At 43.7% G+C, this 24,987-nt stretch overlaps 1 protein-coding gene across 1 annotated transcript in view; it reads left to right on the forward strand.

Annotated features, from left to right (window-relative positions):
* The first annotated feature begins 2,305 nt into the window (after positions 1-2,305).
* The window catches only part of LOC138958501 (uncharacterized), a 77,164-nt gene continuing 54,482 nt past the window's right edge, over positions 2,306-24,987 (forward strand). The window contains exon 1 of the mRNA XM_070329674.1: positions 2,306-2,895. Coding sequence (XP_070185775.1) covers positions 2,454-2,895 — 442 coding nt within the window. The 5' untranslated portion in view covers positions 2,306-2,453. The remainder of the gene's footprint in view (positions 2,896-24,987) is intronic.

Genomic DNA, 24,987 nt, shown 5'->3' on the forward strand with positions numbered 1-24,987 from the left:
TAAGATGTGTTCCGCTGTTTGGTCTTCTTGACCGCAGGCACAGGTTGGTGATGGCGCCAGCTTGAACTTTTGGTTCATGTGAGCATTGAGCCTGTTGTGGCCAGTACGCAGCCTGATGAGGTTGACTTGCTGCTCTCTGGACAATGTGTGGTAGTCATCTCTGTTTGTCCTTGGCCTCATCACTGAATGCCTTGATGATTGTCTTCTGCTCACTAAAGCTGACACTGTTTTCAGGTTGGTCTTCCACGGCTCCTCCTTTCGCCAGCTCATCTGCCCTTTCATTTCCTGGTATCCCACAGTGTGCTGGTATCCACTGGAGGACAACTCTTCTGGTTTATCTGACCATCTGTAATGCTTTGGCCAGCTGTGGGAGTTTGTCGTTCTCTAGGGCCTGAAGGACTGAAAGGGCGTCCGAGAGGAAGACAACTTGGTAGCAAGGGTCTGCGGAGTCCTGAACCAAGGAGGCGGCCTGCATGAGAGCTTCTGCTTCTGCTTTATAGTTTGTGCAGTGTTTGCCAGTGGCAACGCTGGATGTAGCGGTGTGTCCCCCAGGGGACTGGATCAGAATGCCAGCACCTCCATTGAGCACGGCGTTAGTTGCTGATCCATCGGTGTATACATGGATCCACGCCTCTTTTGGGTACTGTTCGTCGATCAGGGCTAAGGTGAGTGCCTGTCGAGCTGTGTCATTCTGATCTTCTCCTGAGGTAACATGTGGAACACTGGTGCAGATCTGGATGCCTGGTTTCTCTGTTGCCTTGGGGGTTTCCTCTTCTTCTTGAGTCAGAGGTAGAGTGTTCTGTGGGAGGACTTCCCTGTACTGTCGAGAAAGTCTCTTGCTCTCGTGTACAAAACTGCTCCGTTTGAGCCGGTTCTTGGTGAGGTTGCTCAGTCTGTGCTTCATGGGGTGGTCGGGTAGGCACTTGAGCTTCTCGGCCTGTACCATAGTCTTGGTTTCTCTTCTCTGACAGAGGGGTTGGATGGTGGTAAGCTTCTCCATTTCCTTGATGGGCGTGGATTTCATTGCACCAGTGATGAGTCGGAGGGCCTGGTTTTGCACACGGTCGAGGGTCTGCAGGTTTGTCTTGGCTGAGGTTGACCACGCTGTGGAGCCGTACTCGAGGTGGGGTCTGATTGTTCCCTGGTATACTGTCTTCAGTATCTTCTCGTTCGCTCCCCAGGTGGTACCTGCCAGCTTCCTGAGTATGGCGCCGGGCCTTCGTCTCTGCCTGTGCAATGTGTGGTTTCCAGGTCTGCCGTCTATCAAAGGTGACACCAAGGTACGTTGCTTCTTCATCCTCTCTCAGAGGAGTTCCACCAAGCCTAATGGTTCCGGGTTTCTGCTTTGGCGACAGTGTGAATAGGGTGGTGGAGGATTTCTCCTTGTTGATGGAGACGCACCAATCTTCTGCCCATGCGTTCAGCCTATCTGCCGCTTGCTGCATTCTGTAGGTGGCAGTACTTGCGTGCTCCTCCTTGCACCAGATCACAAGGTCGTCTGCGTAGAGAGCAGCTTTGATCCCCTTGGGCATCTAGGAAATTGTACAAAAGAGAAAAAAAGACAGAAGTAGGCCTACATACATCAATTCTTTCACAGAAAGCATATCTAGTCAGTTTACATGTTTTTTTCCCCCAGTAAGACAATCAGTATTCTGTCTTCCATTCTACCCAACCTGATTTTAAAGAATAAAATCCATAAAAAGCACCAGCATTTCTGTGCCCGTAAATCACTTTTTTTTATCTTGCTAAACAAAAACAAACAAAAAACACACACAAAAAAGCGGACATAATCGCCCACACTACTCCCAGTACTGGTTTTAATCCACACACCCATAAAACACACACAGACACACAAAACCACACATACCATAAAAACAACACCCTCTTTCCTAAAAAAAAAAGGAGAGATTTTTGGAAAGGGATTCAACAGCTTAAAAAAATAAAGCGCTTGTTCATCGAAGTAAGCTATATATATTTTATTTGTTTGGTCTCACTAAGCTATTAAGACTAACTGTGCCACTAAAAAAAAAGTGTCAATGTCATTCAGTCAGTGCTAGAAGGCAGACAATAAATAAAACTAAATACGAAGCATTGTACATACATTATCTATACGAATGATTCTGTGAACAAGAACAGAAAATTAATCAAGCAAGCTGAATCTTCAATACATGACACTGCAGGCTTTGGAGAGTTCGCCGAGTTGTTAACAATCGCGCCACCGCCATGCCTAATCGCTTCAGTTTGGTAGGCACGCGAGACGACGATTTGCCCCGCAGTGCGAGGGCGCTGCGAGCGGGGCGGGAGATGCGAGTCGCGTGTTGTGGTCTGTGACTGGTGAAACCTTTGAGGAAGTGGCAGGTGCAACGAACGCCAGAGGAATAGAGCGAGGCTGGTTATCTGAACATGTGAAACGTTTTGAATCGAGCGGCGCGGCCTTTGCTTCAAACAAAGCAATGTCGCAGCGTCAAGCGAGGGAAGACCACAGACGAACTGTTGCTAGCAGCAAGAATCTACCGGTAGCTTCCAAGTGCTTGGCCATCGTGCTTTTACCGCAGAAGAAACACGGCAGTAAATCGAGCCATTCTCAGGATGTAAACAAAGATCATCACCACCGAGAGATCAGTGGTGCAGTGAACAATAATTCAGGGACTAGTACTAATAATCATACAGAACCACACGGCGGTAAGGAGATACTGGATGACTTCAAACAGCAGAACGAAACGTGTTACTGGAACCCCGCTCTCATCGAGAGCATCCGACAGTTGGAATACCTGGGTTTTGTGGAGCCGTGTACCGTGCTCGTCAGCGGGGAGGATATTCACCTGGAGAATCTGCGATCGGCGTGGGGACGAAGGGTGCTCAAAGCACCTACAAACTATACTATTGACCGCATTGGTAAGTCATTAATCAGTGTGCACAAGTTGCATCGCGATGCGGTCTGGTCTGTATCAACTATCATTGTATGTGTGTGTGTCTGTCTCAGTGGTCAGTTTCAAATTTTCGCTTGCAACGGACCCGCCCCCTATCTGTTGTGAACAATGCGTGCATAATTTGAACTGACCTGCAGTCAGGGTCGGGGTGACTTGGTTATACTGCACTGTCTCCGTGATCGTTTGTAACATGTTTGCATTCTCGCTCAACTTGAGTCGAGTCGCTATTTTAACCCGGAAGAGCAGCCTGTGTTGTCAGTTTTCAGTTTATTACACCCCCGGTATAGGGGTGTTTCTTATAGGCAGTAGGCAAGTTACTTGAAAATAACACTGTCCGTTCCCGTCTCAAATGACTGAATACAGTTTATGATCAGTGCACACTCTCTCAGTGTATGCTGTATATTTTATAAGTTTCATGCGCACTCTCTCTCTCTCTCTCTCTCTCTCTCTCTCTCTCTCTCTCTCTCTCTCTCTCTCTCTCTCTCTCTCTCTCTCTCTCTCTCTCTCTCTCTCTCTCTCTCTCTCTCTCTCTCTGTAAATATGTGATTAGATTAGTCCCCTCTCTGGGCGAGGGCTGGTTGAAAAAAAGCTCGCACAACCCTCGAAAAATAAAATTTGATTTGATCTCTTTCTTTCTCTCTCTCTCTCTCTCTCTCTCTCTCTCTCTCTCTCTCTCTCTCTCTCTCTCTCTCTCTCTCTCTCTCTCTCTCTCTCTCTCTCTCTCTCTCTCTCTCTTCCAGTCTCTCTAGTCTCTCTGTGTGTGTTGATTCCACTTGCCAAGGAAAAGAACAACACTGATGACTGTGAACTCAACCCCCACCCCCTCTCCTTGCTTGACCCCTGCTGGTGTTGGGGTTTCAACACCTTTCCTTCCACCATGGCCTAGCCACCTGAGTGGCAGGCAGTCAGTTGCCTTGTTATGTCACTGACATGTTTGCTTGGCACTTGTCAATCAGTCAATATAGTAATGGATTTCACAGCCGCTAAGGGTAAATAATGGTATAAATAGTAAATATTTGTATAAAATATAATTAAAGATTATCAAGATAAGTGTTGAAGCTATCACTTGTTCGCCATGTTTTTCTATCTGAATGTGTATTGATTATAATTTCAAGAACGTGTCCATAAGCAATCTGCTTGTTAACGTTCTTAATGTTGTTATTGTTTGAAACGTGTGTATGAGAATTTGAATAAACACGCTTAAACCAAATAGTGGGAGGATTTAAGATTGAACCTGACAGGTAAGCAAACTATACCAACATTTGACTGTTTGATCATTGCTCAGTTATAGTATTTGATTCAAAACTTGATAGTTCCAAGTAGTATTTTATTCAAAACTTGATAGTTCCAAGACCAAGAAGAGTTTATGATTTTCGGAGCTACATTATTCATTATTTCTTTTTATAATTCTCTGACTTCAAATTTGTTTGTGCTGTTTTGTAAGCAAGAGTAATGTCTAAGGCAATTTGTTTGCATGCATTACATACATGTTTGAGTTACAAGGCACTAAAAACATTATTTGCAGCTGACATGTAATTGGGATGCTTTGAGTTGAGTATTAACTGGCAATTGCTCCTCATGATAAATTATGCAGTCAGTGTTCTGAAGACTAAGGCACACAGACGCATCATGACATGTGGAAAGTTTGAACGAAGTAGTAATCAGTAATGCAACACTACAGACCCTGTTTGTCCGGAGAGTAAATGCATGAATTATTAATGGGATAATGTAAGGGAACAGGTGTAGGTACATTTTCTATTCATGAACCAGTTTATTGGTGAGCAGTTGTCTGAATTGTTGCATTGACATGCCCCTACACCATCCAGTGTTGGAAGGATGAATAACTGAGATAACTAATGAAAGTACTTGCAAAATAGTGGGCTACTTCAGAAGTGATGTGCTGCATAATGGTTAAATACTATGCAAGAAAATATATCTCACAGAACTTTTTGGATGTGAGCAAAAACCATTCAATCAATGTTTTTCCAGAATGTAAAACTAAAACTTATTAAATTGTTGCTGGCGTGGTGGCAGATCTGTTTTGATAAAATACTTGTGGGCCGTCTTCCATTAGATTCTACATCTGACACACTGATCCACAAACTCGAATTGATTGATGGATTGAATTTCATGGTCGTGCATTATTCTTTGATCTCCAATGATTACATGAAGTTTTTTTGTTTTTAGACGGGTAGTACAGTGTGTACACAAGGATTCTCGCAGTAGCATACCTGGCAGTTAACACTTTGTCTCCATGCAGAGAAGTCAGAATTGCACAACATTGCAACGGAGGGTTAGGAATGTGCAGGCTCTTGTCTCTCTCCCAGCAGTTGGTGTGTTTCGCATCCCTCGCTTAATACTTAGCAAAGAAACCAGCACGGGCTGAGAATAGCCGTCAAAGTTTGTCTTGTTTACCCTTGAGCCCCAGGACATGATTTCAAGGCTCAGAGACAGAGGTGGGGCAAGTGCACATTGCTTTTCTTCTTGCTGTCCCCGTGACAAGCTATACAGTCTTGAGTCGAGCGTTTGAAAATACCTGAGCCTGAAGGCGGGTGTAACTTACACCTCTTGGTATCAGTCTGCCTTTGAGATGAGGACGAGAGTTGGCCTGATGGCCAGAATAGCGCGCTGCATTTTCCTGCGTAGAACTAAGGCGCGTCTTCCGCGACGGTGCCTGAGCTAAACATTGGCGGGCACTGCTCACAGCCCAGCACACGGCACTGTAAACATTCCCCGTCCCTTCACCTCTCTCGCCACCATCCGCCCTACCCTTGGTCTCATGCCTGTATACACCCCCTGCTGCTAGAAAAGGGGGCGTCGTTTGTCTGAAAGAACTAATGAGATCTCTCTGATGGTTCAGGTTCAAACACACGTACACTAGATATAAACTTTTCTTCTCCCGCATGTACCGGTACCTGTGTTTCCAAAAGAAGTTGTATGCAAAACACCCCAAGACAGGTTGGGTAGAGTAAACTTCCTTGTTTTTTGAAGACGTATTGTCTTTAAAGACTTATTGTCTCTTTGAAGACTTTCGTGTGTGTTTATTTGTTTGTTTTTCTTCATAAAACCTGTGAATTTACCATGGTCATTTACCGATTTTTGGAAGCCTGAAAACCCAGAATATACCTGTTCCATACTGAGTCAGAGAAGACAAGTCTGCGTCATATATGTTTTATGGGATTTCTTTCAATTGTGGTATACTGTGATGGCAATTGGTGTTGTCACTGACCTTAAAAATCACTTCTTTTTCTCTATCGACATTGAACCTTTCTTCTCAAACCAATCCCTGCGCAATCCATTCCACCGTCGTTTCCAGGGAAACTCCTAGCTTGGCTTAGAGACCTTCGAAACTCAAAGTTTAGCCCAGTGAACAGACTGGAAGAGAACAGCCTGACATCATGATTCACAGCGAGAGTAATTCGCACCACAGGGTAGACACCATTACACACAAAACCTCAGTTTCGTGAAGCAGCGGGAGTCGAAGTCTTTTTCGCAGGCAACGGTCGGTGGTTTCACCTGCTATTCCTTCACACAGTGATCTGTCGACACTGCGAGATCCTGTCCGCTTGTATTAGCGCAGGGCTCGTCTTTTGTGCCGTTCTGTGGTCAATCTAGGTGTCAATGGATAATTATTGTAATTCCTTCACAAGCAACCGTCAGGGTGTGAGCGTGAATAATCTCAACCACTGAGCTTAGTGATCTAAACCAGGCGGGTGACCATGAAGTGTAAACACCACGCAAGGCACAGCTGAGAGTGAGAGGATAATGATGTAAACAGCACATGTCCAAGAGGATAATGCTGTAAACTGTTAAAGTACGAAAGAGGATAATGCTATAAACTGTTAACGTACGAAAGAGGATAATGCTATAAACTGTTAACGTACGACAGAGGATAATGCTGTAAACAGAGTAAAAGGAAACGCTGGGTATGACTATGACGCAAAACAACATTTTTAGAGGGCAGGTCGAAAAGTCTTATGACAGACTCCGAGGTGAGAAGCGAAAGAAAGAAGGGGGGGGGGGGGGGGGGGGGGTGAATGGTAACAAGTTGAAGTAAAGAAATGGTACACGATGCCATTACCATCATCAAAATTGTGGGGGTTGAGGTTAGATGATAAAGGTGACATGCGGGAAATATTCGAGACAGATTAAAAAAAAAGTTGGAGACATGTATTCTGTAAATAAAAGAGGCTGGTGCCTAGACACAACGGATGGGGCGGGTTCCATTGTACTTGGGTCTTAAATTGAGAGGACTTCGAGAAATCCAATCTGTGTTTCTATAGTGGATGCAATATCTCTCTCTCTCTCTCTCTCTCTCTCTCTCTCTCTCTCTCTCTCTCTCTCTCTCTCTCTCTCTCTCTCTCTCTCTCTCTCTCTCTCTCTCTCTCTCTCCCTGTATCTGATTGTCCTCTGTGTCTCTATGTGTGTGTGTGCACGTGTGTGTGCGTTGTGTGTGTGAGATTTCCGTACCACTGTTGCTATAGTTATCGTTGTTGTTTTTGTTTTCATTTGTTTAAATATCATGCATTTACAATATTGTCCGCCACATTACTCGTTTGTTTCTAAGAGCACATTTATAAGTTTATCTTGTTGTGCTCCCTTAATTACAACTTTCAATTACGGCTTTGTATTTATGCAACTGAATAAAAAACTGTTTAAACCAAATCCAATCTGCGCGTAAATAATGTGCAGGCATGTCGCATACGGAGCGTATCGGCCAGCGGATGGTGTTTATTACAGTTAAGCCTTGCGACAAGAGCACCTCACTTGGGAGCAAAACTGCCAAAAGCCGAGGGCTAGAGGACAATTGGTGTGGACGTTTCCTGCGCAATTGATAGGTCAAGTTATCTCGGTCCTACCCCCTGGCCACAGAGTGGTCATTGGTTGTGCCATTGACCGTGGCCAAACCAGTACTGGCGCGTGACTCGGTTTGAAGAGCCGGGAAGTGGTACGCAAGGGACTTACACGAGTGGACAATTTCCTAAGCTTACGCCTTGGCTTATCCCCTTACTTAGGTCTGAGATTTAATTTATTAACTTGTGGCCGCATCACCTACCGGGCCTTTCGGGTAATTCATCCTCTTGAGTATCTCAAGATAGTTCTTCTCCCCTAAAGTTTCTTCCTGTCAAGGAGGAAACGAAACTTGACAGCTGAATTCCTTTTGTTCTCTGAGGACCGTCATCCCCGGCAATAAGCAATGGGTGCAAAGAATCCAATACCCGTTCAGTCTCGTTTTCTATCTCCTCTCAATCCCTAGCCTCCTTATCCTTTCCTGCTTTCTCTTTGGATGGAAAGGAAAAGGATAGAGCGAGAAGGTGCTTGAAAAATGTATACAAATCCGTGTGTTTGGTTATTTGAAAAATTATGATTTGATTACACACTGCCAATCTGGTTTTATTGCTGGTGATTCGACTGTTTATCAACTATTGAGTATATATGATGATTTTTGTGTTGCACTTGATAAAAACATTATGTCACAGGCAATATTTTTTGATGTATCCAAAGCTTTTGATAAAGTCTGGCATCGCGGTCTGCTCCACAAGCTTGAGGCGATAGGTATAAGAGGTCCCTTGCTTGTTTGGTTTGAACATTACTTGAGCGATCGCAGACAAGCAGTAGTATTGAAAGGAACCAAATCAAGTTATGCTACCCCTTCTGCTGGTGTCCCTCAGGGTTCTGTCTTAGGACCTCTTTTATTTCTCATTTATATTAACGATATTGGTGTTGGTCTTGAATCAGTGTTGAAACTCTTTGCAGACGATACGAGTATGTACTTAAGTTTAGATAACGATGATGTACGAGCAGAGATTTTGAATTCTGATTTGGATAAAATTCGCACATGGGCTTCTAAATGGAAAGTCACTTTTAATTGTCAAAAGACAGAATTGTTGGACATTTGTAGGCTACAAAATGTTTTACTTCCACCATTGTATTTCGAAGATGCACACTTAGTTGATGTTGAAAATCACAAGCACCTTGGCGTCATTCTACAAGGTAATTGTAAATGGGATTCCCACATAAAAAGTCTAATTGCTAAATGTAGAAAGTCAATTGCGTGTTTTGGTTTATTCAAGCATCGTTTAAACAGAAAATCACTTGAAGTTATATATAAATCCTTTATGTTACCATTGTTTGATTATGCGGACGTTATCTGGGATAACTGTACACAGTGTTTGGCAGACGAGTTGGAGACATTGCATCTCGATGCAATCCGAATCATTGTAGGTGCAGTACGTGGCACAAGCCACCAAAAACTGTATAACGAATCGGGTTTTGTGCCCCTGAAAGAAAGGCGACGTCGTCATAAACTTTTGCTGTATTATAAAATTGTAAATCGTTTAACCCCAGAATATTTATATTCCAAACTGCCGGTCCTGGTTTCCGATGTAAATCCTTACCACAGACGACGCCCTCTTGAACGTAAGTTTCCATTGTGCAGAAGTGAGTTATATAAATCTTCATTTTTTCCTTCAACGACAGCTTTGTGGAATAATCTTCCAGAAAATATACAACAAACGCAGTCAGTTGGTGAATTTAAAAGGTATTTGACCGATGGAGATGTTGTTGTTCCACCGTATTATTATTTAGGCAACCGCCAGGGACAGGTACTTCACAGCAGGTTGAGATTAAACATGAGCGATTTGCAACAAGACTTAGTTAACCGACACCTCTCTGATAATCTAGAATGTACGTGTGGAGCATGCCCGGAAGATTCTGAACATTTCTTATTACACTGTCCAAAATTTAAAGAACATAGAACCATTTTATTCAATAGTCTGCCAACACACGTTCTGGACTGCAAAACACTCTTGTTTGGAAATACTGATTTAACTATATCTTTGAACACGAAAATATTCTCTGTTGTACAAGACTATGTTATGTTAACTAATCGCTTCGGCTGATATTATATTAACTGTGCAATTGATGTAGCCAGGCATTCTCTCCCTCCCTCTCTCTCTCTCCCTCTCCCTCTCTCTCTCTCTCTCTCTCTCTCTCTCTCTCTCTCTCTCTCTCTCTCTCTGTCTTTACCCTATTTGTATAAAATATAATTAAAGATTATCAAGATAAGTGTTGAAGCTATCACTTGTTCGCCATGTTTTGCTATCTGAATGTGTATTGATTATAAGTTCAAGAACGTGTCCATAAGCAATCTGCTTGTTAACGTTCTCAATGTTGTTATTGTTTGAAACGTGTGTATGAGAATTTGAATAAACACGCTTAAACCAAGGGAGGCCTGGAAAATTCAGTACCCCAAAGGCGTTGCTTTTTATTGTGCCTTCGGTACTTTGCAGAGAATGCTGGGCTGTCCTCAGTCAGGTATCTTCAATAGTCTCCAACGAAGATTTACACGACTCCTTGAAAGCACCGCCTGTCTAATGTCCTTCTCGCTATTCAAAGTGTGTGAATAGAAGGCGTAGAGCTATGCACGACCCTTTTTCTTTGAATTGCCCTTTCCAAGGTCTTGACTTTGTCTCTAGTTTCTTTGGTTGAATCCAATCTTGACATGTTCTCTGCATTGAGTCGACGACTGGAGTGTCCAGGGACGCATTTGATTTGTGGAGCAAGACTTCGAGAAACTCGAGTGGTCATGTGGCAACACGGCTCAAAGAAATTCAGTCCGGCACCCGAATATTGCCTTCTTCTGAACCAAGAAAAGCGAGTAACTGAGTATCCATCGCGTCTTCTAGTGCAAGTCCCTACCCTCAGCTGTCGTGAACCGGCCACAAAATAGCAATCTTCAGGAATCTGATTGCAACGCCCCTTTTCAAGCCAAGTGCAGGGCAGTAAAACTAAGTTTTATGTTCAGCCTCTTGCCATTCAAGGGAGGGCTTATCGAAATGTTCCGTTCGTAAACCTTTTATGTGTGTAAATATTTTTGTTTGTGAAGAAATTGTGTCGGCAGTTTCAAAAGATCAGTGGTGTACATCAAAACAGTCTCTAGCCTTTCACTCAGACAAAACGCTATGTATACCTCCATACTATTGCAGGCGCCATGTTCGGTTAGTTCAATTTCGACTTTTCATTCTCGTTGTGTTTGGGCTCAGTCCTCTGTCCCAGTCGCATTTCGGGACATCCAGACCACCAACTAGTTCAGACGCGGTTATCTTTTTGTCAGAACATTATCTGTTCATATCTATATCTCATTTTCTGTCGATCATTTCCATAAATCACATTTTTCCTCATGTAAAATTATACCTGTAGTGAACCATGCATGATGCATGCGTGCACTTTCTGTTTACGTCCCCACCGAGAGAAAGATATGCACACAACCACACACTGAATCGCACACAGACTCGCAACACGCTCTCTCGCCCGGAAAGAGAACTTACACGCATTTGGGTTCCAGCCGTTTTGACTGGCGCGATGGCGTGCGAGTGCATACAAGATCAGTTGCTTTTTATCCTTCCTTTTCAATAGACTTTGGCCCCATGAAGTGAAAGCAGAACAAATTATCTTTTGATTGCTATTCCAGATTGCTCCATTCGCCCGGGCTTGGTTTTCTCTTTGCGTGTGAAAAAGCTGTGTGATTCTGAGATTTATTCGACCCGTTAACACTGGGATTGATTGCATCTATAGAACACGTTTGAATAGGTGTCTGTGTTTTGGCTATGGGATGAGCGTTCTTTTGTGGTTTATAAACACGCTTCGGCTGCCTTGAACGTGTGTGTGTGAGTGAGAGTGTGTGTGTGAGAGTGAGTGAGTGAGTGAGTGAGTGAGTGAGACAGAGACAATGGCGCTGGCACAGACACACACATTCTTTTCTCTTACCGGGAAATAAAAGGGCGAAGTAACAGTTACGCAATAAATGTGTGCACTTTCTGCAAGATTTGGTTTGGGGTCGTTGTGGCAAGTTTTAGCTTGTTGTGATTTAGCCTCTCTGCAGCGGGTTCATTTGCGATCGTTTTATTGCCTTCAAGCTGATGACTTTGCCCCGTTTAGAAAAACACCAGAAGTTAATTAAAAATTTTCCAAGCCATTTGCAAAAAACGATTGAAGCAAAAGAAAAAGGGATTCGGTCTTGCCACGCTGGAGAGGAAGCACTGTTTAGGGAGGTTAAAATGAATGTGGGGGTTATAACGAGAGCATTTACGTGAACAGAAAAAAAGACAACGGGTGTAAGATTGTGTTTGTAATCAGAGATCAAAACAGTACATCGTCTGTTATGTGCTTGGAAGAAAAGACGTGAAAATCACGCCAGTGCAAGCGAAGTACCGTCCAACTCCAAGTTCGACCAATGTTGACCTGTCTGTCGTCAGCAGATGTTTTTCTGGTCGCCCGTTTGTAAGAACTGCAGGAGTTATATGATTTTGTATATTATTTTGTTTTGAATATAATTCTTTGTTCACATTGATAAGGCAAAAAAAAAAATTGTCTGTTTCTGGTCACCCGACCGACCCTAAATTTCGGCGCCGACCCTAAACTTTTTTTTCCCAAACTCAAAATTTTTTGTTGTTGCTGTTGTGGTAAAGGACAGGGTGAGAAAATGAACAACAAAAACGTGTGAAAACGAAAGTCCGCTGAAGATTTGTAAATGTGTTGAGTGTCTTGTCTCTATGTATAGTGAATCCAGTCTCTTTTGCGCGATTTTTAAAGTTAGTTTTATTGGTCTACATTTGGGGTAAAAAAAAAAATCAAAAAAAATCCCGACCTACCGACCCTATTTTTTTTTAGCCATGTTACCAGAAACAGACAATTTTTTTTTTTGGCCTAACCTAAAAGCGGTAGTTTCTTTGCTTGTTTAGCAGTCTGTAAGCATTCTGTCATATCTCGCAGAAGTAGTCAGCTTCCGCAAAATGGATGGAACTGCAATGCTCAAACAAAACATTTCACGGACATATATATATATATATATCAGAAAGTGTGCTCCCCATACTCATTTTTACACTCGCAAAGTACTCTCATTTTGTCGTCCTCTTGCTCTCTGGCTTGGTATGAAGAGACGAGAGTGGTGCTCCGAAAACCCTTCAGCGCTTTCGTGCGCCAAGATCCTCTTTAGCTTATGGCGTCAATTTTCTTGAAAAAACAATCAGTGCAGCGGATGAAAACGATGACCACTTGACTGCACTGGGGCTGTTGACACACCAAACACAGGCTGGAGGGTGAGATCTGCCAGTGTCACTAGTGAGGAGAGGGCAGCGCACAGAGCTGGCACACAGGGGACAAGTCTCTCTGTGGACTGAAAGCCTGATACTGTCATATTTTGACATTGTTTTGGAAAAAGGGACACAATTCGCACAGCTCACTTTTCGGTCAACGTTCTATAAAACCATCGGCAGTTGAAAAATACATTTTTATTTTGAGTTTTTTTTTAAAATAATATATATATATAGATATATAATTTTTTTTTATATCTCTACGGGGTCAAAATCTGATCTACACACGCAGGCCAATGGTTTTGCGAAATTATACAAACTGAACAGGTTATTTTGCTTACAACTTTATGTCCCCTAGTTTCTATAAATCGCGTACCTTGTGGGAAACAAATCATGGTGCTACCCCTCTGTGTGGGGTGTTAGCCTCTGCGCATTCAGACGCTTGACATTTGCAATTTTAGAAAGATACACTAATCCTGCTTTTTGCAAGTTATAAAGCATTTTTTGCTCTTGTTCATGCCATTTAAATCTCATTTTGTAAAAAAAAAAACCACCTAATTTAACTGAATATAGCCCTTTTCTCAAGCGTTGTCAAATATTGGTGACACGCGATGACCAAACGTCGAGGCGATCCTTCGAGTGGCAGCAGCTTTTGTCCTGAATCTCGATGAGGCGTTGAAGTAGAATTTTATTGGCAGGCTGAAAAGTCGTCTGGACAGCCGAGGAGATTTTACAAGTATCACATGCGGCGATGCCATTGTTTTTGGCCTCCTGTCCAAAACTAGGTCCGGCTATCTAGGGCTCGTAAAAGTTTCTGACAGCCATAACGCGGACCTAAATTCAAGTCAAGTGGTGCATGATGCTCTTGTATTTCGGCATGTTATAGTCTGTCCTGGATCCCGATTGAGTGGGCTTTTTGTCGTTTCGTTCCTGCTCTTGAATTCGGAAGTTTTTTTGCTTTTATAGACTGAGAGACTTGGTTTTCGCAATGTTTTTATCTTCCAATCATTTTGAGAACGGAAACTGACATCAGCTGGGTTAGGGAAGTATAACAGTATTTTTAGTCTATCCGTTTTTGCCTATGTTCAAAGAAACCACGTTTGGAATGGCTGTGGGATTCTTACATGCCTGAAGTAAGTTGAAAAGCTAAGCCATGAACATTAAAAAAAAATCATGATGTCAAAGACCATGATTGCCTCTTTTGAACTACATGAAACCCGGGCTTGTCCTGGACCAACACCCCTCCGAAAACTGTGCCCAACTTCACACATTCATTGCACTATTGCCTCCACGTTGATTAACTAAACTTTGAGCATGTCCACGTGGTTACGGCCATTGTTGTCCGTTTAGAGCCACCTCTAACCCGCTCTTTCCCTGCTTGCGCCAACACTCAGAACTAAAGTCTTAGCTTTATCCCCGAGTACGCTAGTTTCCTTCTAGAACTCACCCCATAGTTATTGCACTTTCGCCGTCAAGTGTCTGAGCTTTCCAAGTGCCCTCAACACCGGACGGGGGTCTACAGTAATCAGCTTAGAGCATTCAGACGCCCAGACCCCTTTCACCCCAATAGGGAAATGACCACTGACGCGTATTCACCGGACAGGCTTCCCTTTGTCCACCTGTACCTCACCCCACTGCGGGTGACCGTTGGGGTAGAAAGGTCTGGGTTTGATCGCATTGACTGGTTTTGTCTGTCCTTTGTGTTGAGCTTTGGTTGGGGTTACCATAGGTGTATGGGGTTACCATAGGTGTATGGGGTTACCATAGGTCTATGGGGTTACCATAGGTCTATGGGGTTACCATAGGTCTATGGGGTTACTGTCCAACGGGCTGACTTTGTGGTTTACGGTCGCTGTTGTGTTCGATTGTTGGCGAGGGAGTGTGTCCCTCAGTTGTTGTTGAAATTCCTTTTCCTGAGATTAATTTTGTTTTGTGGCCCGCCTTCCGGAGTTTGTTTGAATTTTATTTGTTGGTTTTTGTCGGTGAACTGGTGGGTGGCATCGGTTGGTTAGAAATCAAGTGAAATTCAGTATTGGGGTTTGTATGGCCATGTTGGGTTTGATGCGTGCATGCCTGGTTTTCTCCTGTAGATGGGTGTCGGCACAGAAGGTCTGCCCGCTGTCCTCAGCCAACATGCTCCGTCTTCATGGCAGCTCAAATTTTTTATCGAGGTTCTCTCCTCTAGATCCGCCGTGTTTCGCCTAGGGGCTTTCGCTGCCTAGTTGATAGGGTCACCTCGTAGAGGATGTGGTCATAGACCACGCACGGTCGGTCTTGGGATAGGGAAACGTTATGCTAGTCCGGAGGGATTACGCCACAATGGCCACCTCGCGAAGACCCAGGGTCCTAGACTAGGGAGGTCCAAGGGGGAGCACCGGGAGGGCTACCCCTCTACCCGCACCTCCAACACAATCCCTTCCCCTGGTAGCTTCATCCCCAAGGAGGAAACAAAGCTACCTGCAACACTTTGGGGTTTAAATGTCTGTCTGTCTATTAGCCCACTTGCTCTCAATAAAAGACCAAGTTGGCTTTGTGTCTCTTGTAAGAGTCAAGTCAAGTCATATAAGAGCTTTGTCCGGTCCCGTATCTCCGCGAGTTTGTAGAAAACTAAGGGGGGTAAAGCGCTTTTAAATACCTCTGTTAAGACTCTCGAGTAAAATTTGTATGGCATGTAGTGTCACTGTTCAGTATTTCATGGTGAACGTATTGCAGTCCAGATATATATGCAAAGACCAGGAAATTGTATTTTGACCTTCAGAAAATAAAATAACATCCCGAAGCTAACAGCCGCAGCCGTATAATCCTCCCAGTTGGAGCCTGCAAGGTATCTTCTATAACAAAAAAACAAAAAATGCTTATGTTGTTTGGAACAGTGCGGTTCTTTTTCCGATTAATTTTGACCTTCAGAAAATAAAGTGTCCTCGCGAAGCTATCAGCCACAGCCATACATTGCTCACAACTAGAACCTGGATGGGGGGGGGGGGGGGGGGGGGGGTGTCTTCCTAAAATGCTGTTGTTGCGTGAAAGCATTGCGCTTCTTTCTCCCATTAATTTTGACCTTCCTAAAATAACATTTCATCGGGAAGTTATCAGCCACAGCCGTACATTGCTCGCAGCTTGAACCTGGGAGGGGAGATCTTACAGAAACTATGCTGTTGTTGCTTGAAAGCATTGCGCTTCTTTCTCCCATTAATTTTGCTTATGATTACGTGCAGTGCACATTGTCAATGTCATGCAGAAAAGTTTTCTTTCTTTTCTTCGGTCCCCTTTTCTTATTTCTGCCTGGAAGCACTGCGCATCTTTTCTCCATTAATTTTGCTTATAAGTTATCCACATGCTCACGCGCACACACTGACATTCTCATCAATCAGAACTATTGCGTAATTTGTCTTATTTTTTTTATAACGGCGTGGTTGTTTGGATTGCCGTTCATCTGTCATCTGCCCCCCTCTCCAGGATTATACCAGCAAGGCTGGTTTTTGTTGGCGTTTTCTTTTGCATGGGGGAAAAAGGTGGAAGAGATGCTTAGAGTTTTAGTGAGGAAAGTGGGGATGGGACGGGTGTTGTGCGTGTCAGGTGGAGAAAGTGAAAGAGAGAGGTATAAGCGAAACCGACAGAAGCATATAATTATATCTATACATATCCATATATATGTGAGCACTTGCAGTTTCATCGGTGCATATAAACACACCTGTACATCAGAGACGGGGAGAGATAGAAAGAGAGAGAGGGGTGGGAGAGACAATGGGGGATGTTGGGGAGAGAAAGAGATAGTGGTTTGGGATGTAAGCCAGACCGAAAGCATAATAGGATATAAACATCCACATGCCGATGAATATAAACATGTTCAAGTATAAACTGAAAGCGAGAGATGTGGGGTGGCGTGGGGAATGGGAGAGACAGAGAGGTAGTGGTGTAAGCCAAGCCGACAGCACAATGATGTGAGCTTTCACCGATGCATGATGATGATGCAGCCAGAGACTGTCATGCAGGCCTTTGTTGGTGTGCATATTAAAGACTAGACAGACAGACAGGCAGACAGACAGACAGACAGACGGAGAGAGAGTGAGGGAGACAGACAGACTGACAGACACAGAGAGATAGAGAGAGACAGAGACAGACAGAGAGACAGACAGATACAGACAAAAACAGAGAGAGTGAGAGGGAGATGGAGGGGGGTGGGGTGGTGGTGGATAAAAAAAAGCAAGCAAACCTCTCATCAGAGAGATTTAGACACGGATATGCATACATGATGTGTGCACTTACCACCGCAAACACACGTACAGTATGTAAAACAGCATTTCTACAGAATGGAAAAGACAGAGAGTATGCAACTTAAAAGGGGGAGGATATAGACTCGTTTCAAAGCTTGTCTCTACTTCAGTTTATTTGTTGTGTTTGATCACCCCGGAAAGTGGTGTTGTATTGTGGTCGTATTTATTTACCCAACACCAGCAACATCAACAAGAGGGCACCCACAGAATCGCATGACTGCCTGTACAAGCAAACGCTGCACCGCCCATAGCTGTAGAACGGCCTCAGCAAAAAGGTTGATTTTTTTTGTCTTTCGCTGATGTTGAAGATAACATTTTTGCCGCCTGCCCCCATTCAATCATTCAGACACGCTGCGTTTAAATCAAACAGCTTTCCGCTCCAGTGAATCGTGAACAGTGATTGCTTGGAACACTGAAAGTCCGTTGGTGTTGTTTGCAGAGGGATGAATAGATAACTCTGCATGAGCAGAGGGATTAAAGGAAGACAAACCGTGCTGTGTAATCAGAATCGGAGATCAAAGAATGTAGGCGGGGAAGTTAACATACATGTTGACATTGTGCATGCAACTGTAGTAATCACGTCTGGTATGGTTTTTACCAGGTGCATGGCGTCATCAGATCATACTAGCACAATCTATTAGTGTTGCAACAAATGTTGAAGATGCCCTTGAGCCTCACTGCAGCCAACCTTGCACGTTCTTTTATTTATGAATAGTAGGTATTGATTCAATTATTCGTTGTTGTTTTTTGTTTGTTATTTGTTTGGGGGGGGGGGGGGGGGCAAGGGGAAGCAGGCAACAGCGAAAAACTAAGACCGACACACACACATGTACATTAAGTGCTATAGCTTGAAGCGGACTCAGAATAAACAGATGCGGTCTTCGATGCTCTTCGGCAGAGCACTGACTGTACGGCAGCTCACCTCCATCAAAAACATTAGAAAGGTCGCTGAAGGTGGTTGTACTGTCTTGGCACTCTAAGCTTAGAAGACCCCGGCATATGGAACTGATTGGACTTGAAACGCTAACGGAGATAGTCTTAATTCAGTTACTTAAAATTGTTTTCTCCAAGTACGTAAAAAAAGGGGATGTTTGAAGAATAAGGCAGAACTTAATTAAGTTGCTGCAGTGAAAGAAGAATGAGGTTTCTTTGGAAGGAAGATGCAGAACTTTTTAGACATTTAGTTTCTTTAAAAAGAGGGTTTATGCAAGTCAAAGTGGTAAAGTTGGTTGATAGGAGGAGTTTAATTAAGTTACTCACTTGAAATTGGTTTCTTAAACGAAAGAAGGGTGTTGTTTGAAGGGAGAAGGAGGAGTTTATGAAGTTACTGAAAAGAAAGAAATTGGTTGTATAATTTTGTAGCTCAATAAGATGTGGAACACAGTTTCTTGATACAGAGGGGTTACCTAGTTAGAGGAAGGAGGTAGTTGTTCGCAGGGAGAAGTAGAATTTTAATCAGGTACTTCAAACTCTCAAACCCAAGTAAAACAAGAATGTAGTTGTTGGAAGCAAGGCAAAAACAGGTGGTCGTAAAAAAGGGAGAAGCCAAAACAGACGCTTTACCTCTTACATTCCCATTTTTCATAAATATGAAGCCAGAATTTTATCATCATAGGGCTGGGGTGGTTTTAATCTCGGCCCGTGCAATGTCTCGTTATTTTGATGCCCCACAGATTTGGCAAGATTCGAGGGGAAGGGGGGTGTCGTCTGGCATCGATCCAGCACAATTCATCTCTTGCCCGCTACCTCCCCCTCTGCTTCAGTGCTTGTTTGGACAATATTGCGCCCGATAGGAAATATTGTTTTTATCAGCTAGAAGAGAGAAGGAAAGTGATGGTTGGGTCCGTGGTACTGGGAAAGCTGATGTAGCATCACTGACGCACAGTGGTACCTGCGATCAAAGCCGGACTCCTTTGGACCCCCCGCGGGTTAGGGGGAAGAATTTACCCGATGCTCCCCAGCAGGTCGTAAGAGGCGACTAACAGATTCTGTTTCTCCTTTTACCCTTGTTAAGCGTTTCTTGTATAGAATATAGTCAATGTTTGTACAGATTTTAGTCAAGCAGTATGTAAGAAATGTTAAGTCCTTTGTACTGGAAACTTGCATTCTCCCAGTAAGGTAATACTTTGTACTGGAAACTTGCATTCTCACCCAGTAAGGTAATACATTGTACTACGTTGCAAGCCCCTGGAGCAAATTTTTGATTAGTGCTTTTGTGAACAAGAAACAATTGACAAGTGGCTCTATCCCATCTCCCTCCCCCTTTCCCCGTCGCGATGTAACCTTCGTGGTTGAAAACGACGTTAAACACCAAATAAAGAAACTCCTTTGGGAATGGCCAGAAGTGCCCTCAACCTTGCAGGTGTTCTTTAAGCTTTGTGACAGGTATATTTTTGTTAAAACAATTGTGGTTTTGTGTGTGCATAAATTCCCACAATTGACTGTCCCTGGCGGAGCACAGCGAGATAGAAACTCACAGTAGGTGCTCACTTAATCTTGCTGAAACTTGGTTTGGCATGATATTTGTATGTACAACTACAATTAAGGTATGATATTTTGGTCAGATTTATCGACAAAGGGACACCAGAAAGTGCCCTTTTCTGGGAGGTGGCCTCTCATCGGAGGGGCCCCACATGGCAATTAAGGTATGATATTTTGGTCAGATTTATCGACAAAGGGTCACCAGAAAGTGCCCTTTTCTGGGAGGTGGCCTCTCGTCGGAGGGGCCTCGCAATAATGGCAGGTACCACTGTGTATGTTTACGCTCAGTGCTGAGAACCTCAAAGAACACGTTCTGTGTGTTTTCGCCGAGTGCAGCTGAGCGTCGTAACGGATGGGCCCCTCCTGTTTCCCTTCCTGCTTTTCGCATCTGCCTGCTGTGTCGAGTTACTTCTTGTCCCGTTTCGTTTTTGTACGCCGCCCTAGTCAGTCGTCTCGGTGTGTTTTATTTCCGAAATTTGGCTTATTATCCTGGGGGGGGGGAGAGAGAGAGACACACACACACACACACACACACACACACACACACACACACACACACACACACACAGAGATAGAGAGAGGGCTTTAACATTGTAAATATGTTCGAGTGACGCAGCATTTTGAGATGCGGGTTGGTTAGGTTTTTGTTGTTGTTGGCGTTTATTGTTCTTGTTATTTATTTTAATTTTATTTTTTAGTATTTATATTGGAGGGGAAGGGTGTGTTTGAAGGCAGTCCTGTGTTTTGCCAGTTAGACGTGTCAGTTATGTTTACAAGATAGATGGTTGGCGCATGGGAGGATTTGTGGATGGTACCGGAAGTTAAACGAAACCAACGCCATCCTGTTGGCAATTAAAAGAAAGAAGGAAATTCCACCCCAACAGGTAATGAGGCATTCAAAAGCCAAATCGTGGAAAGTGCTTTCGGTTGAAGCTATCGGTGGTGGTAATGAGGGTGCCGTTGTTGGAACATCGCTATCTTCAACACTTGAAGTCACTTTGATCCGTCTTGAGCACGGACAGTCGTTGCTTAGAGCTAGAGTTGCTGTGGAAACTCATTCTTTCAGTTTTTGTCATTTTTAGTTTTGTTATTTAAAAAATTTGTGAGAGACTGTAATAGTATGTGAAGTATTATTTCAAATGTTGGATTGCATTAGTATTTTGATTCTGTCGATGTTTTTGCTGCGAGGACATTTTTTCATTTTCATAACACATTACGTGACATATTTGATATTAAGCTCTGTATGGTTTTTAATTGTCACGTCATGCAAACTTAAATGTCCGCGAAGAAACAGTTCCCATGCCTTGATTTGTTAGTGTCCATTCATACTCTTCTGATCACAGACGAGCACGAAATAAGCAAAACAAATCTTGTATGAATTAGAATATTAACTTTTAATCAGCAGAAGATCAGGTTAACATTCTGACAGACAAGTATAGCGTCGTCCATAAAATTCATTCGCTGTGGCCTGCATGTTTCAGACCAGGCCTGTGGCCACGAGTCGCCTGTGTTCTCTCGGTGCATGTTTAAACAGTCAGATCGATAAGTTGTTTGACGATCAATTTTGACACGCATTCAAGTGGTGTGCAGCCTGCCTGATGGCGCTTCATTATCTCTGTTAGCTGACAGGTCGATGTCATTTAACGTGACGGCATCAAAGACAACCTCCGGTGCGCGGACAGTTCAGATCCGTAGAATTTAAAGGTTCTTTCCCCTTAGGCAATATGTTTTGAATCGTTTTAAATTGTTCCTAATTAGGCGTTCTTTGTGTTGTCGTTGTAAATGGAGTCATAGTATCACACAGCAGAAACAAATTACTTGAACGAAGTGTTTAGACTTTTCTTTGTCTCGGTAAAACCTGAACAAATTCCATGACAAGATCAAATTCCGGACGTGGAAGTGCGCTTTACGAATGTGACAAGGGGGTGCATGAATAATGGATTCCGCCATATGGTCTACACAGACTGCCAACAAGTTTATATGTTCATGGCATTTTGTGTATGCATTCGGTTCCTTTAAACCACACACTTTACGATCAAAGTGAACCGCTGAACCCGTAAGGGACTAACTAACTCTGGAAGTGTTGGGAACATTACGCTGGAAAGCAGGTGCGTGTGACCTAAACCTAGTTAAAGCCAGCTTATGTGGGAAGCCGACATGTTTTGCAGTTGTCCTACAAGTCGACACTCGTAAACGCTGAGAGCAGAACCGTGTATGGAATTATATGTTTGTGGTTTTTTTCCTTGATAGAGGTCGTTATGTTCCAGCTGACCGACGTATTTGCATCCCATAGTTATTATTATTTATTTGAGGGCCGCGGGGGGGGGGGGGGGGGGGGGCGGAGAGAGGGAGAGAGAGAGAGAGGGAGAGGGAGGGGAGGGGAGAGGAGGGAGAGAGAGAGAGAGAGAGAGAGAGAGAGAGAGAGAGAGTTATTATTATAGTTATTATTATTATTTATTTGAGAGACGCGGGGGGGGGGGGAGGGCGGAGAGAGGGAGAGGGAGAGGGAGGGAGAGAGAGAGAGGGAGAGGGAGAGGAGAGAGAGAGAGAGAGAGAGAGAGAGAGAGAGAGAGAGAGAGAGAGAGAGAGAGAGAGAGATGTGATTAACATTCTAAAAAGCGCAATGCATGAAACCGTGTTTATTATGCCATGCTTCCTTTGCAAGCTGTGTCGTAACGTTACCACTAGTGTCTTCAGGTGACACCACCAGATGATTGGTGCGGTCAGAAAATAAGTTCTGTCGAAATGAAAATTACTGCAGGTACTTGAGACATCTTTGACATGTGGTCGCATTTTCTTCTCTCTCTTCTTGGCTGACCTGAGCCGGAAAGGGGTGTCATACTATCTTTCTTACCTTTTTCACACTTCCCGCTGCAGTCGTTGAAGCCGCTGAAGTGGCGGTCATATCTGCTCCCTCGGAACGAGAAGTAGCAATAAAGCTGCCGCCATAAACCTTGCTTGAAGGGATCGCTTGCGAAGGATCTCATTTTCAAAAGCCCATGTTTTCTACGGTCTAAAAATCGAATCGCGGCTCAGTGCGACCTTCTCAAAGGTTTGTGCATTTTCGGGCGCTGTGTCTTTTTGTGACTTTGAGACGGCTGAATCTCCCGAAGCAGGAAATTGGCACGTGGGAATCGGATTGTCTTTGTCAGGTAGTTAAAATCGGTCAAGAACACGAGGTAGCCTTGAATGTAACTGCTGATAGTTTTTGAAGAAGGATTAAATGTAATAATGCAAGGTATTGGTTATTTATTGTGGTTATTAAAGTCCATTGGATGTGTTTGATTAAAAACGAAAGTCGACACATGTACATAGTTCACTTCCCACACCTTTCAACTCGGGAAAATAAATAGTAAATGATGTAAGATGTTTTCACAGAACCGCACACACACACACACTCTCCCTCTCTCTCTCTCTCTCTCTCTCTCTCTCTCTCTCTCTCTCTCTCTCTCTCTCTCTCTCTCTCGCTCGCTCGCTCGCTCGCTCGCTCTCTCTCGCTCTCTCTCTCGCTCTCTCTCTCGCTCTCTCTCTCGCTCGCTCTCTCTATCTCTCTCTGATCAGTAAGATCTCTTCATCTCACCCTTGTTCCTGAGAGGCAAAGTCCTTTTTGTAGAAGATGGAAAAGAAAAAAGAATTCGGAGCAGAATCTACCACACCTTCCCGTCTTCCGGTCCATTCCAGGTTAAGATGCATTCCAGGCAGGTGGTCCAGAAGAGGTGGTCTACAAGATGAATCTTTGATCACGTGCTGATGTGTTGGGAATGTCAAGGAGGTAGAAAGCAAAGGTCGAGAGTTTGAATGGCTTAGGTGTTGCTGGTAAAAAGCGTAGACCAAGTGCACTATATGCGAGTCGTGTTCTGGTGTTTTTTGGACCCAGTTGATGCAGAGATCTGGAAGATTGTTGATGAAAGTTTATGCCCAATAATGCTCTTTTGTGAAAACAGTTGCTCATGGATTCCAGTTTGAGCTTCTTTTTGGGTAGTTTGAGTTCGCTTTGCTGTCGTGCAAAAGATAGGATTCAGAAAAGGCGTAAAAATGTTCTGTATTTTGTGTCTTTAGAAGTGAAGGACTTAAAAATAAGGATATCTGCCAAGTTTGTTTTAACTGATTTGAAGAAAGTTAACTTCCTGGATGATTTTAATGAACTGAGAAGATTCTTCTTGTGTGGAAAATTCAATTTGAAGGTGTTCAGGAGTCGTAGACAAGAATAGCAAGTTTTAACGAGTTCTTGTCCCTTCATTTTTGATGCAGCAATTCGGTTCCAAGGTATAACGAAAATTGGAACTAAGCCAATAAGCATCCGCCAATGAGCGAAGCCGGTGGTGGCGCCTAACCAATCAGGCGGGAGATGTAGATAAGGGTGTTCGAAGGGGCGACTTATCTGACGAGATCGGCAGCCTCAGCGCCTCGTTAGGGAGGCGAAAGAAAACATTTTTTCCCCTACCACAATAGGTGTAGCGGCAAGCTTTCCTTCCGACGAATTGAGGGACACGGCAGATTAGCAGGAGTAGATGAACTTGATTACACGCGAAAAGGCGAAAAACTGACACTTCTCCTTACACCCCGCTGGTTGTTGATCTAGCGGAGCTGTCGGGCTGTTGTCCAAGCCTCAGTGGGTGTACCAGCGTTACGCTTTGTTCGTTTTGGTTTTCAGAGTACCGTGTGTTTAGCTGGTTTGTTGTTGCTGTTGTTGTTATTTTAATTTATCTTCTTCCAACACGCTGGTTGTTGATGTAAAGGGGTTGTCGGATAGGTTTCAGTGATGGGGCAAAAAAAAAAAAAACCCCACAGTGCTAGCCTTTGTTTTCGTTTTGAACTTTTGAAAGTCTGAGTTTACTTGATTGTTTAAATGTTGGTTATGGGTTTTATGAGATCTGACACGTGCTTTTTCATGCGGTTTTTTTTTGGTGGTGTTTGTTGGTGTTCCCTGCGCTTTTATTTTGCATGACAATGAAAAGCATTTCAACGTTAAATTGAAATGTGAATTACAGTCGGACCGCCGTGGATGTTTTAGGGGGGCCTGTCAGTGAGTTCCCTTTCAAACGTATTTTCTAAATCTCTTAGCCAGGCAGTCAGTCAAGTCAGGCAGATGGTCCCAGTTGACTATGTTTGTGTTCTGTGGGCCTTTACGAGCATTTTGGGTGGGTACGTGTATGCGTTGGTAACGTGTTAACAGTGTCATCAAACAAATCGGACTTTAAATTTCTA

Source organism: Littorina saxatilis, linkage group LG2, assembly GCF_037325665.1.
Source record: "Littorina saxatilis isolate snail1 linkage group LG2, US_GU_Lsax_2.0, whole genome shotgun sequence".
NCBI classification, from domain to species: Eukaryota; Metazoa; Mollusca; class Gastropoda; order Littorinimorpha; family Littorinidae; genus Littorina; species Littorina saxatilis.